This window comes from Cornus florida, unplaced genomic scaffold (assembly GCF_030987335.1).
Source record: "Cornus florida cultivar Cherokee Brave unplaced genomic scaffold, ASM3098733v1 CherokeeBrave_3.0.0_Hap2_Chr11, whole genome shotgun sequence".
Classification (NCBI taxonomy): Eukaryota; Viridiplantae; Streptophyta; class Magnoliopsida; order Cornales; family Cornaceae; genus Cornus; species Cornus florida.
In genome coordinates, this window is record NW_026775581.1 from 70,406,771 (window position 1) to 70,420,158 (window position 13,388).

General features: G+C 30.2%; 1 protein-coding gene across 1 annotated transcript; it reads right to left on the reverse strand.

Moving 5' to 3' along the window:
• Positions 1 to 166: 166 nt before the first annotated feature.
• Positions 167 to 725, reverse strand: LOC132282863 (uncharacterized). Its single transcript, XM_059784674.1, has one exon. The coding sequence runs from the start codon at positions 703 to 705 to the stop codon at positions 403 to 405; it is 303 nt and encodes a 100-aa protein (XP_059640657.1). The 5' UTR covers positions 706 to 725; the 3' UTR covers positions 167 to 402.
• Positions 726 to 13,388: the final 12,663 nt, after the last annotated feature.

Below are 13,388 nucleotides of genomic sequence, written 5' to 3' on the forward strand. Positions count from 1 at the left end.
GTATTTTCACTTTCTTGGGAAAAAAAAAAAAAAAAAAAAATGAGAAACCCCATTTTCGTCTAGAGTTTTAACATTTATTCCACAGTGATGATAATGTTGTCTCTGTTGTTGTTGACCAGAGAACAACTAAGCAATTGAGTTTTGGGAAAGCAAAAAAACAGGTAAATAATGTGATATTAATGTAAACTGAAGCCTTTGTGTACCTCCAAGGTCTGGTTGCATAATTTTCATGCATACATAAACCTCTCAAAAATGCTTTCAATCTCTCACTCTGCAAGCCAAATCTTACATCATCTGAGTTTGTATATACGTCAAGTGGGACTTCAACAATGTGTCTCAAATGCAGATAAAATAACTCCATTGTCATCGACATTCGGTGGCTTGCTCCCACCGGAATCTGAATCAGCGACCAGAGCTTCCGTAGCCATGAGAGCTTTCAGAGCGACAAGAACTCTCAGAGCTCTCAGAGCGGCGGGAGCTTCCAAACCGTTTGCTGACCTGGCGAGCATAAGCCACAACAGCTTTAGCCCATCTCTTGATCTCATTCTTGAACTTCTTCGAATCAAGATGTTTCAGCGATTTTATCCCTGGCTCTACCGAAATCTCCATGAAGGAGACAAACCGGTTAACACGTTGACGCTTTGCAGTGTCTTCCCGCTCCACAACCTCGCCGCTGCTCGGAGACGAAGCTTCTTTAACGGACATGTCTATGGAGTTCTCTCCCATTTTCTGAAGCAGCAGCAATGTGGTACATAGGTTGCTACAAAGCAATTTATACAGAAACATCATGGTATTCCAATGCGTGTAGGGAACAACTCCATTGACCATGACTTTTCACCATATTCTGCACATTGGTGCTTTTGAATTAAAATACCTGGGAAATTAGTACCAATTTCAAACTAATTTTCTTTTAATTCTATTTCCAATGTCACAACTTTTTTGAGATGGCAAAAGTGTAAATATATTTTGGAAAAAAGATATTAATGAGAACTTCCTCCTTACCTATAATAAGGAACCTCCTCCTTACAACTGACTTGTTCATGATTATATTAAAAAAATAAAAATAACATATTTTTATAGATATCAAATATATTATCAATATAATTCGATCATATCATGTCACGTGAGGAGGAAGAATGCGATTTCTCCTTATAAGTAGAAGGAGGGAAGTATTGTTTATATATAAAGATATATTTGTATATATACATTATTTTATATGCAATGTTTTAATTCAATATATCATATAATAATTAATAAGCTTTAATAAAAGTAAAACCTTATGTATATGGTACTACTAATACAAGATAATAATAGTCTCTTGAACAATTTGGCAACATGTTGTTGGGCAAGTCACTCAATCGTAAAATAAGAATATACTGTAATTTATAATTTTGACTTGGACTACTTTTAAAACCATGTGGGCTATTAGGTTTTGTGCACGATTGGATATGAGAAACTTCGCGAAATTGACTTACCTTCAAATGCCTTGTTCACCAAGTCAATAACCATTTGATTAATTTTGGGGAAATAAAATAAAATAAAATAAAATAACCATTTTGATTAAGTTCATAACCAATCTTCATCAATCAAGTTTTGGAGGTGGACATGAGTGTCATTTAATACAGAAAAGGCTGATGCTGAATAGGTGCCAACAGGGTGCATACCTTTGGTGGATTAGAAAACATTTGAAGATTAATATAAAATTTGTTAGTGGTATACTTTTTATTTTTTTAATTTTATTTTTGGGTAGCAATAACTTTTTTGGGATTAAAAAAATAGAAAGATTATGTGTAAAGTGAAATATGATAAAACTGGTGGGGACGAGGACGACGAAGTTCAATAATTTTAATGAAACCAAGTGCGACAAGAACGAGTTTTGGCCCACCGAAACAATAAGACTTCCTAAACATTTCAACACACAATTTAACACGTTTTAAAGGTTTGTAAGCCACATACTCTATTTTTAGATGTAATATTTTTAAATGTAATTAGAATATATTTATTTCAATTAGGAATCCAACCAATCATGGGAAGAAAATTCGCATGATGCTATCAAGTATTTCTCTCTTTGCCCTAAAATAATTGAGTACATTAAAAATTATGTGAAAATACAAAAAATTAAGTTATTTTATCATAACACTTACATAAAACAAAAAAATAAAGACATTAAGATTAACGATCAGTTTCATAGACTATATCTTAAGATCATTATGACTACTCCACGTTGAAAGTTTTTTATGATTACTATTTTTTTTTTTATTTTATAAAATAAGAAGTGTTAAAATTTAAATTAGTAGATGCAGATAGTTAAAGTCTGATATTTTAAAATTTACTTCAAACAATAATTCACTAACTATCGAGATATCCACTATTCCACTTTAAAAGTGAAACCGCACCTGATGACGTAGATTGTTCTGTTTTAGACTAACATGAATAAATTATTGCCCTCGAGAAGAAGACATTCCTTTCACTAAACCAGATGAAAAAAACGTTATTGTCACCATCAATGCTATTGCACAAATATTATGTTTTAAATCACGTTTGAAGTGTGATAACTAAGAATTAAAAATTGTGCACCAAAATGAATACAACTCTTGCCTCTTGGTTTTATAACATTTGTCTTTTATTATGCTAAATATAATAACATATTTATTGGTTGATTTACTTATTAAATATTGTGTTTTAAATCATATGTTTGGGACCAAATGAATATTATAACCCTTGCCTCTTGATATTATAACTGATATCTCTTAGTATATTAAATATATTGACACACGTATTAGTTCATTTACTTGTTAATAACTAAAAACTGTAATTCAAACAAAAATAATAATATACAAATATATAAAAATAAGAGAAAACTATAACCAGGTAAAGTTAAGAATCCTAAATAACAAATTGATTAGTTTGAAAAGTTAATTTTTTTATTTTGATTGAATTAAGTAAAATAATTATAAATACATCAATATTTATTGTTCAAATTCAAAATATCCTCGCACTCTTATTTCACAATACCAAATTATCCTCCTTAAAATTATATAATTTTAATATAATAAAATAGATAATTAAAAATTAGTTTGACTAGCTAATAATAATTCTCTATCACTGATTCACTTATCTTCGTCGTGAATTAGCCACCAACGTATAAGGCACCACCCACCTCGTACGTCTTTTAGGCCTCCCTCCCTCTCTCTCCCTCTTCACACACACATATATTATATAATAATAAATATGTAATCATTTTTGTTTAGGAGTTTCAGATCTATGACTTTGCAGACTTTAGAAGTATGTTATAACTTATGAATTTAGAATTCTTACTGATGGTTATCAATTTGGCATCTCAAAATTTATTGTGTGATTTTTAATAATTGATTGAATTAAGAAGCAAACAACGTAACAAAGCCCTCTAGACCAAAAAAAAAAAAAAAAAAAATGAAGAAGAAGCAGATGGATAGTTGTGATACCCCCTAATTTTGGAACACGGATTGATCAAGTCCGCGCACAAAATCAAGGGATATCAAAACAATTTAAGTATTTAACAAGCACAGAATACAAAGATGAATAATAAAGAATAAATAAATCGCTGAAGAAAACTAATAAATAAATATTACTTAATGATTCTCCAACAATTACAATTCGGAAATCCCATAACTCAAGGACCCCTTAAAACATTATCCAATAATCCAATACTATTTAAAAGTACACAAGATGAATAGACGAATGACAGTCTCCCAGCTGCGGATCTTCGACCTCGAGACTGGAACCTCTAATAACCTGAAAAATAAATCGTGGGTTAAACCCTACGAGCAAGTTCACTCTACCAGGCCTCTGAAAACCAATAAGCAGATCATCTCTGATCAAAACCAAACCTAATAAAGTTTTAACTTTAATAAAGCACGATATACATGTCTATATATAATTATATATACTATACTAATCACATCCATTAATAGGTTTATTAAATTTCCATACCTATTAAATAATTATTAAAATAATATTCATACCTAGACCAATCTACCATTTCATTTTATAAAAACTCCTTTGACCTTAATCCCATCCTAGTCAGTTGTTTAATCATTTAAACAACAAATTATAATAAAAGAAATACTCTATTTAATCCCAACCCGATAATGATTTTAATTGTTTAAATCACATATCCAAAATCCAAGTTTTGACAAATCATCCACGTCTTCCCCAATATTATTTTATTAATGTAAAATAATACACTAACCAGTAAGTACTAAACTATTCTCATTTAAGAATATCTAACCCTAATCCAATCCATACATACAACAACCATAGATGATATTTTAATCATCTAACACATAATAACGTAATTATGCTTTGGCAAATCAATCATGCCGTTACAAATATTTTTATTTATATATTGGCAATTCAACCATGCCTCCACAAGTATATATATTTATAAATTGGCAATTCAACCATGCCTCCGTGTATATATATTTATACATTGGCGATTCAACCATGCCTCCACAGGTATATTTATTCATACATTTAATTAGCAATTCATCCATGCTTTCCATATATGTATTCTATTCATACAAATATTTAAGTAATATATTTAATCAATTTACAATTCATCCATGCCTACACTTTAACCATGAATTAACTTTAAAATTAACAATACCCTAAATCATACATAGGCATCATATGCATATTATACGCATATCATTAATTTAACAACCAGCCTATTAAGATATGCCAAATAAGAATGATAATATTAATCATCTTAAATGATTTATATATATATATACCTACACATATGTTATTTAATGTATATATGTGTTTAACACCTTCTTTAATAATCCTTGATTATTTAAAATCAATATACATACATACATACATACATACATATATATATATATATATATATATATATATATATATATATTCATCCTTCCATACAACTCATAGACAAATTCCTTCCATACAACTCATAGACAAATTAAACTATATATACATATATATAAATAATTATATATATATATATATATATATATATATATATATATATATACACTTCCTTCCATAACAAATTATTAATTTATTATATTTACACAAATTAGTGCAACTAAATATGTCAGAAATAGTTTCCTTTAAATACTCCATATTGGTTTAAATAGTTTTCCGACACTTTCTCACTAAAACATAAATATCTCCTAGTAGGATGGGAATCTGATAATGAAATTGGGACCATTGGAAAGAAGACGAAAAATCCTTGAATTTGAGCTCAAGAATGACCCAATTTCGATTTAAAATGACTAAATTATGACCGTTTTAATTTCTAGTGTCGAATTAGGCCAACATAGTTTCCCACGCGCGCCCACGTGCTTACTATGCACTTGCACGCGCTGGATTCAAGCCTCCTTGTGTGCTGGTATTGGCTAAGATCTTTCAGCTACCGTGAGCTCACCACACTGAATCCATCACTTCCTTTATGCCGCATCCAATGGTCATAAATGAGTGCGCAAATGAACACGCTCACACTAGATTATTTTCTATTAACTATAATAGATCTAAGGTCCAGATCAGCGAGTGCACCATCTTCTCATGGTCTGCAATACACCAAATAATCCCATAGTTGACCAGACCACTTCTATGGTCCAGATACACCTGCGCACCAAACTTTTATGCGTCGCGATGCACCATATCAATTCACATAAGTTTAATTAATCAAATGGCCCTAATTGGCGTATACACCCTATTATCCTACACCGCGCTGCACTGGATCAATTCTTTATTGTGCCGCCGCTCCACATGCGCCAGTTACCTAGTATATATATATATATATATATATATATATATATATATATATAATTATTTTCCTAACAAATAATATGAAAATAAATCCTAATAAATTCCTAAAAATATCAGAAAAATTCCAGAAAATTACAGAACAATTCTAGAAAATAAAGAAACCATAATTAACTCTCTTGGGTCACAAATCCACCTATAGATTGATTTTAAAATATACATAACACCTATATATATCAATTAAAATCCAATAATCTAAAAATCAAATATAATAGTTTATACTTTTTAATTATTCCGATCTAACCATAATTTTTAAACAAATAAATTTAATTAAAGCCTTGATACTCAAGGTGAAATCCTTATGAGTTCTAAGAGGAAAGTTAGAGAAAACTCGCCTGAAGGTTTCGAAACGAAACCGACGCTTTAAGCTTTAATTATCTCTTCCAATTCCGACGTCCTCCTTTTCAGATCCGACCTCCTCCTTGTCAGCCCTTCTTCTTCCTCTCTCTCTGTCTGTTTTATTTTTCTAACGTGTAAAACCTTTAACCCTAAAGCCTTATGTGTATTTTTATACACCTTAAATTCCAAATCCTATTCCAACTAGTATTATGAATTAAAATAATAACCTTTAAATAATTTATATCTATAAACATATATTATATTACATATATATATATATAAATATATATTCCTTCCATAATTAACCCATTAGTTAATTAAATCATATATACATATATATATCAATAAATATATATATCTATACATATATCTTTCCATAACAATTATGAATTAATTATATTTATATATAATTATAAATAAATAAATAAATATATATATATATATATTTATAATTAATACAAAAGTGATCATTTAAATAATTAAATAACCACCGGCCTTCATTAAGTAATCCAATAAGGTTTCATACAAACCCAAGACCACATCTTTTGGTCCAACTTTCCTTAAACCCAATCCAATTAATTTAAATAAATAAGGTAATTAATTAAATACTAAAATTAAAATAACTAATTACATGAAGCACATAAACAAACAAGAATTTACAACTAAGTTACACAATACCAATAAAATCAACACACCAGTAATTCAATCAATAATCAACCACATAAACAATCAATCATCACACATAATCACGAAATATAACTTAATTAAAATAAGATAATTAATCTAGCACTCAATAAAATAAAATAAATCATTGAAAAATAAAATAAAATAATTAATCCTAATTAATAAATCCTTTAAAAATATTCGGGGTATTATAATAGTCCAATACCTCATTAGTCATTACCCTATTATCTAACATGATATGAGATCCTTAATAAATTTTATTATAATTTTGACATCTTTTAATATATTAACAATAATAATAGTTTCATTTAAGTAACAATTGAAAAATCTTATATCCCATATACCATCACTTAGGAGCTTCCTTTTTCTAACATCGCTGTAGAGCTTCCTTTTTCAATTCTTACCTTTTAGGTAAGATGACATCAATTCCAATGGACAGTGCAATGTAGATGGATAATAAAATATTTGAGAGGTTATCTACATTAAACCTAATATGATCCAAATTTAATTCTTTCTCTCCTCTCTCACACTACTTTGGTTTTTTTTTTTTGTCCTAAGGGAGTGAAATGAGAGACAAAAAAATATATGGATAATAAAATATTTGAGAGGTTATCTACATTAAACCTAATATGATCCAAATTTAATTCTTTCTCTCCTCTCTCACACTACTTTGGTTTTTTTTTTTTTTGTCCTAAGGGAGTGAAATGAGAGACAAAAAAATATATATATTTTAAGCTAAAATTCTTCAATAAAATAATATTACAAGATACAAATAAAGCTCTGGACGATGAATAGAAACAATAACTTTCATAGTTATAGTTATAGTTATAGAAAGAATAACTATAAATATAAATGTAATGATACATAAATATTTGTTATATAATGATACATAAATATTTGTTTTCCGCCAAAAGAAAAAGAAGAAAAGAAATAAGCAATAACAATCTATACTGCAATCAATAAATCTATCAAACCAAGTGAACCAGATTTTATGTAATTGAGTGTACTTTGGATAAAAAAGAATTGATAAGCATATATAAGGATTACACATTATACCATGAAAGATATAACTCAAAACTTCCAGTATTAGCAAATTAGGGTTTCGGCGGAGTAGCTTAAGAAAGAGAAAGAGAGGGAGTAGTTTAATTAGGATTTGATTTGCATTTTTTTGGGTTGACCCGGTAAACATTCAATTTTTTTTAGTTTTATCATTTTCTATTGTAGGGATACTTGTCACGTTACTTTTGAGTCACATAAGGGGTAAGCATGAATTTCCTACTTTTGAGTCACATAAGGGATAAGCATGAATTTCTTAATCATCAGTAAGTAGCTAAGTATTGTCCTTTGTATTTTGTTATAAGTGTGTCAGGGCATTTTGGATCTTAATAATAATTCTTGATATATTTGTAATTATTTTGTTTAATTCAATCAATATTAAAAAAATAACTTTTAAAATTGATCATTTTGTTATTTAGAGTTCTTAATCCAATTTATATGTAATTTTTTTTAAAAATAATCAAAATTACTTACACTTTTAATAAGTAGTATAATATAAATATATATTTATGGAAACAGAGGGATTAGTTGACTCGTGCGGCAAGGTTCATCTTTCAACCACATCAAAATAATCATGATTCACAAATATCTATCATTGTCTTTAAGAATTTAAGAAGTGTATTTTAAGGCAAATCCGGATCCCCTCTTGTTTAGGGGATTCTGTGCACTTGTGCAATATAATTATATCACAATGAAATATGATTACATGACAGAATGTAACGCCAATATGATAATGATTCAATATTTATACGACACCTTTATATCAAAAATACAATATTCATGTCATTACATTGTATTATTAAAACATCATTAAATCAATAATTTAACACATTAAAATAGTTACTCGATTACAGATGTCTCGATAATTCAGTGGGTTAGTGACTCCTATAAATTTTAGAGGGTCAGACTTCTACTCTCTCAATCTTCTAATCTACATTCTCTTAGTTTATAATTACATCAAGTGTGGGGTGTCTCAAATTCTCGTGTTTGTTTTACCATTCGAAAAGGCAATGAGTGTCTCAAATGCAGCAGATAAAACAACTTAATGGTTATCAACGACGCTTGCTCCGACCCGCTGCTTAACGCGGAGAGCTCCCCACGGAGCCATGAGAGCTTTCAGAGCGAGGAGAGCTTCCAAACCGGTCGCTGACTTGACGAGCATAAGACACAACAGCTTTAGCCCATCTCTTGATCTCATTTTTGAACTTCTTCGAATCGAGATGTTTCAGTGATTTTATCCCTGGCTCAATCGAAATCTCCATGAAGGAGACACACCGGCTAAACAGTTGACGCTTTGCAGTGTGTTCTCTTTTTATAACCTCGCCGTTGCTCGGAGACAAAGCTTCTTCAAAAGACATGTATGTGGAGTCATCTCCCATTTTTGCTAAAGAAGAAGCAATATTGTGGTGGTTGCATTGGTTGCTACAAAGGCATTTCTGAAATTTATAAGGAAATACTAAACATGGTATTGCAATGTGTGTAGCGAACAACTCCATTGACTATGACTTTTTACCATATTCTCCATATTATATGCTGAGAAAAGATCAAAACTTTTAAGGAGCGTGTTAGTTTTAATAGGTGCTTTAGAATTAAAATATCATGAAAAATTAGCACCAATTTCAAACTCATTTTTAAAAAAAATTCTAATTCCAACGTATGTTAAACACAACGTTATAACTTTTAAGATGGCAAAAGTGTAAATATATTTTGATATATATATATATATATTAATATATATATATATATATATATATATATATATATATATAATTTTATAATATTAAATATAAACAAATAAATAAATAAATAACATACTTTTTTTTAATTGGGTCAAACTTATACTAAATGTGTTATGTCACGTGAGTAGTAAGGAGTATATATATATATATATGTAATGTTTTAATTCAATTATATAATAAGCATTAATAACTAAAAGCTTATGTAGATGGTAGTTAATTAGTAATACAAGATAGATAATAGTCTCGTGGCAATTTGCTTAACAGGTTAATTGCTAGGCCGGCAAGCCACTTAATCGGAAAATGAGAATATAAATAAAAATTTTGACTTGGTTTACGTCAAACCCATGGGTTTGATTAGGTTTTGTGCACGATTAAGTAATGCTCCTTAATTTTACCATGGGTTTTATTAGGTTTTGAGTGTCATTTTTTGGTACACAAAAGGCTGATGCTGAATAGGTGCCAACAGGGTGTATACTTTTTGGGAATTAAAAATTGTTAGCTTGTATACTTTTTGGTAGCGTATACGTCGTTTTCATTTTTCCTTTTTTGTACCAATAACATTTCTTGGATTAAAAAAATTGGATGATTCGGTGTAAAGTGAAAGATGATAAAAGTTGTTGGGACGACCAAGTTCCTTGAATGATTTAATGAAACCAAGTGAGACAAGAACTAGCTCAGCCACCACAAGTTAAGGACTTTCTAACATTTAAACTATCCATTTAACACGTTTTGAGGAGAAACTTCTTTTTATTTAATTGGCAAGAAAAAAAAAAAAATACATATTTTATTTCTTTTCCTTTTTTGGTAATTAAAAAATTTACAATCCTAACTCATTCAAAAATAAAGATTTTGTACCTTCTAAGTCAGATAAAACGGGAGCATGAGTAAGAGTGAGTGCGAGAGTGGAAATACAAAAGTGCCAAATCTAAGACGAACTGAGTGGGAACAAGAGCAAAAAAAGCTCGCAAAATGTGATTTGTGACGGTAGATTTTTCAGATGAGGAAGAGAGAAATGTTACGGTTGCAGAATAGGGAGATTTATGTGGGACTTGGGCCAAAATCCTCTAAAGTGAATTGCCTTGTTGTCCCATGCGCAGGGCTGCAAATGAGACGAGCCAAGCTTTAGCTTGCTCGGGGCTCAGCTCGCCTTGTTCAAAGAAGTGCTCGAGCTCAACTTGGGCTCGGCCGAGCTTGGCCAAGCCAGGCTTAGGCTCGAGCTCGGGCTCGGCTCAGTTCGGCTCGTATGTGTATATTTCAAGGCGGTCTGATCTCTAATGCATAAATTTGTGCTGTTCTTGGATTGTCGACTTTGAGTTTCCCATCTAATCTCCCATATTCATTATCCGATTCCAATCGTAACCATCGATTTCCATCTCGAGTTTCATCAAAATATTATCAGAGTGAAGAAAGGAAAGAGAAAAGATTTGTCAGCTCCAAATTCCATAACCATCGATCTCTAGTTCCATCACAATATTATCAAAGTTGAGAGAAAATGAGACGAGGGAGAACTAACCTTGTTGTTGCCTATGGAGTTTTGTGATTTTATTGTCAAGTGGTTGCCATCACAAGGAAACGTTGCCACGCCTACCGATTTAGGGTTTCTATCTTGTTTAAGTCTTGATGTAAGAAATTTATTCAATGACTGAGATTAAATCATGAGTTGGGCGGGGCTATTTAGTTAATAAAATGGGCTTCTAATCTAAAAAAAAAAAACAAAAAAACAAAACAACAACAGGCTACTAAAGATTATAATATGAATTAGGCCCATGAAAGATATGTAATATGGGCTACACGTGCATGGATGGGCTAAGTTTTTACATATATAACAATTTAAATATAATTAATTTTATATAAACGAGCTTGTTCACGAGCCGAGCTTACCATTGCTCAAGCTCGACTCGTTTACTAAACGAGCCTGAAAAATGAGCTCAAGCTAGGCTCGTTTAGTTAACGAACGAGCCCAAACCAAGCTCTTAATGAACCGAGCCCGAGCTATTCATGAACGGCTTGGTTCATTTGCAGCCCTACCCATGCGATGAGCTTTAAGTGATTATATTTGGTCGTGTTCTTCTTCATTTAAGAGACATTGAGAGCAATTACAAAAAAGTAAAAATCACATTCACCCTCAAAATAAGGTATTCACATAATGCCGACTAAATAATGTCACACATAAATGTAACTTAATTGAACATATTATTTATGTTATTATTTGAAATTAAATTTTACCACAAAAATGTATAACATCATAAAAATCATTGTCAGATGTTAATTTAAAGAGTTCCATCACAAGGTTAAAGTCGCTTAGGATAACTTTAAACAACATATAAAATACTCAATATTTAGAAAATAATGAAAAGAGTCATAACCTTCTTTTTTTTCTTCCATGTATCAAAAAATAATACAATTAATTATTTTCTAACAGTGAATCATGGAATTCTTTTATAGATTTCCGTTACTTTCATACCAATATGTTATCAATAAGACTTGGCAAAGTTTGAGATTAATTGCTATTTGCTCACTCAATACCTTCACCCTCAAACATAGGTATTCACATAGTGCCGACTAACTAATATCACATATTAATGTAACTCAATTCAACATATTATTATGTTGTTATTTGAAGTTAAATTTTACCACCAAAAAATTAGAGCATTGTAAAAACATTTTAACATATTAATTTAAAGAATTTAAACCAAGATTAAAGTTACTTGGACTAACTTTAGATAACAAACAAAACACTTGATGTTTCCAAAAATAATGAAAAGAGCCACATCCTTTCTTTTTTTTTTTTTCCTTCCAAATATTTAAAAAGTAAACACTTAGGTACGTATCTTCTAAAAGTGAACTATGGAGTTCTTTGATAGAGTTCATGTTACTTTCGTACCATTGTGTTATGAAAAAAAGTTGGCCCCACTCACCACCTTCACTATTAAAATAAGGTATTTACATAGTGCTGAAAATCTAATGTTACACATAAATCTAACTCAATTCAACATATTGGGCTTTCTTCTTTTCTTTTTTTTTTTTAAGTTAAATTTTATCATAAAAAATAGAGCATCAAAAAAAAAAAGTCACATGTTAATTTAAAGAGGATTTTGAAGGGGATTATGAGGTATTTAGCTATCAACAACCTTCACTTTTTAAATAGTAACTTTACCCTCTTATAAATGGTGATATTACTTTTTAGACTTTTATGATGTTACTTATAAATGGTGGTCGAAAAGAGCTTACTCAAAGACCAGTGTGACATTTAACTTTTCTATAATTACCGCATCCAAACGTGGGTCTCAAGTACTATTAAATGAAGGACGTGGCCAAATATATACCACTTAAAGCTTGCTTAAGAGAACTGCAAGGGAAGCTTACTTCAGAGGATTCGCGCCCGTGGGACTTTCTTCGTTTTCTCAACGTGCTATGATGGGGGATAGTGTGTGTATATATATATATATATTAAATCATGGAAATTTTAGTAATTTACCAATTGGATACTTACATCAGCTAAGCATGCTTCAGTGGTTTCCAAAGGGGCACTAATTCTGAGTGATTTTAATTGGAGATTAATTTGAAAGTGAAAAGTATACCTCAAGTAATTCAAAATAAATTTACCTATATATTTATGTATGATCTTTAGTTCATCGGTAATATGAAATTTATTCTCACCAAATATGATGACAGTTAACTTAACAAAAGTAGCAAAGCATTTAGCCGCGTTTATAAACAACAAAGGATCTATCA

Bases quoted from the DNA above. Each gene is read 5' to 3' on its own strand.
- LOC132282863 (XM_059784674.1), bottom strand. From the start codon at position 705: ATGTCCGTTAAAGAAGCTTCGTCTCCGAGCAGCGGCGAGGTTGTGGAG.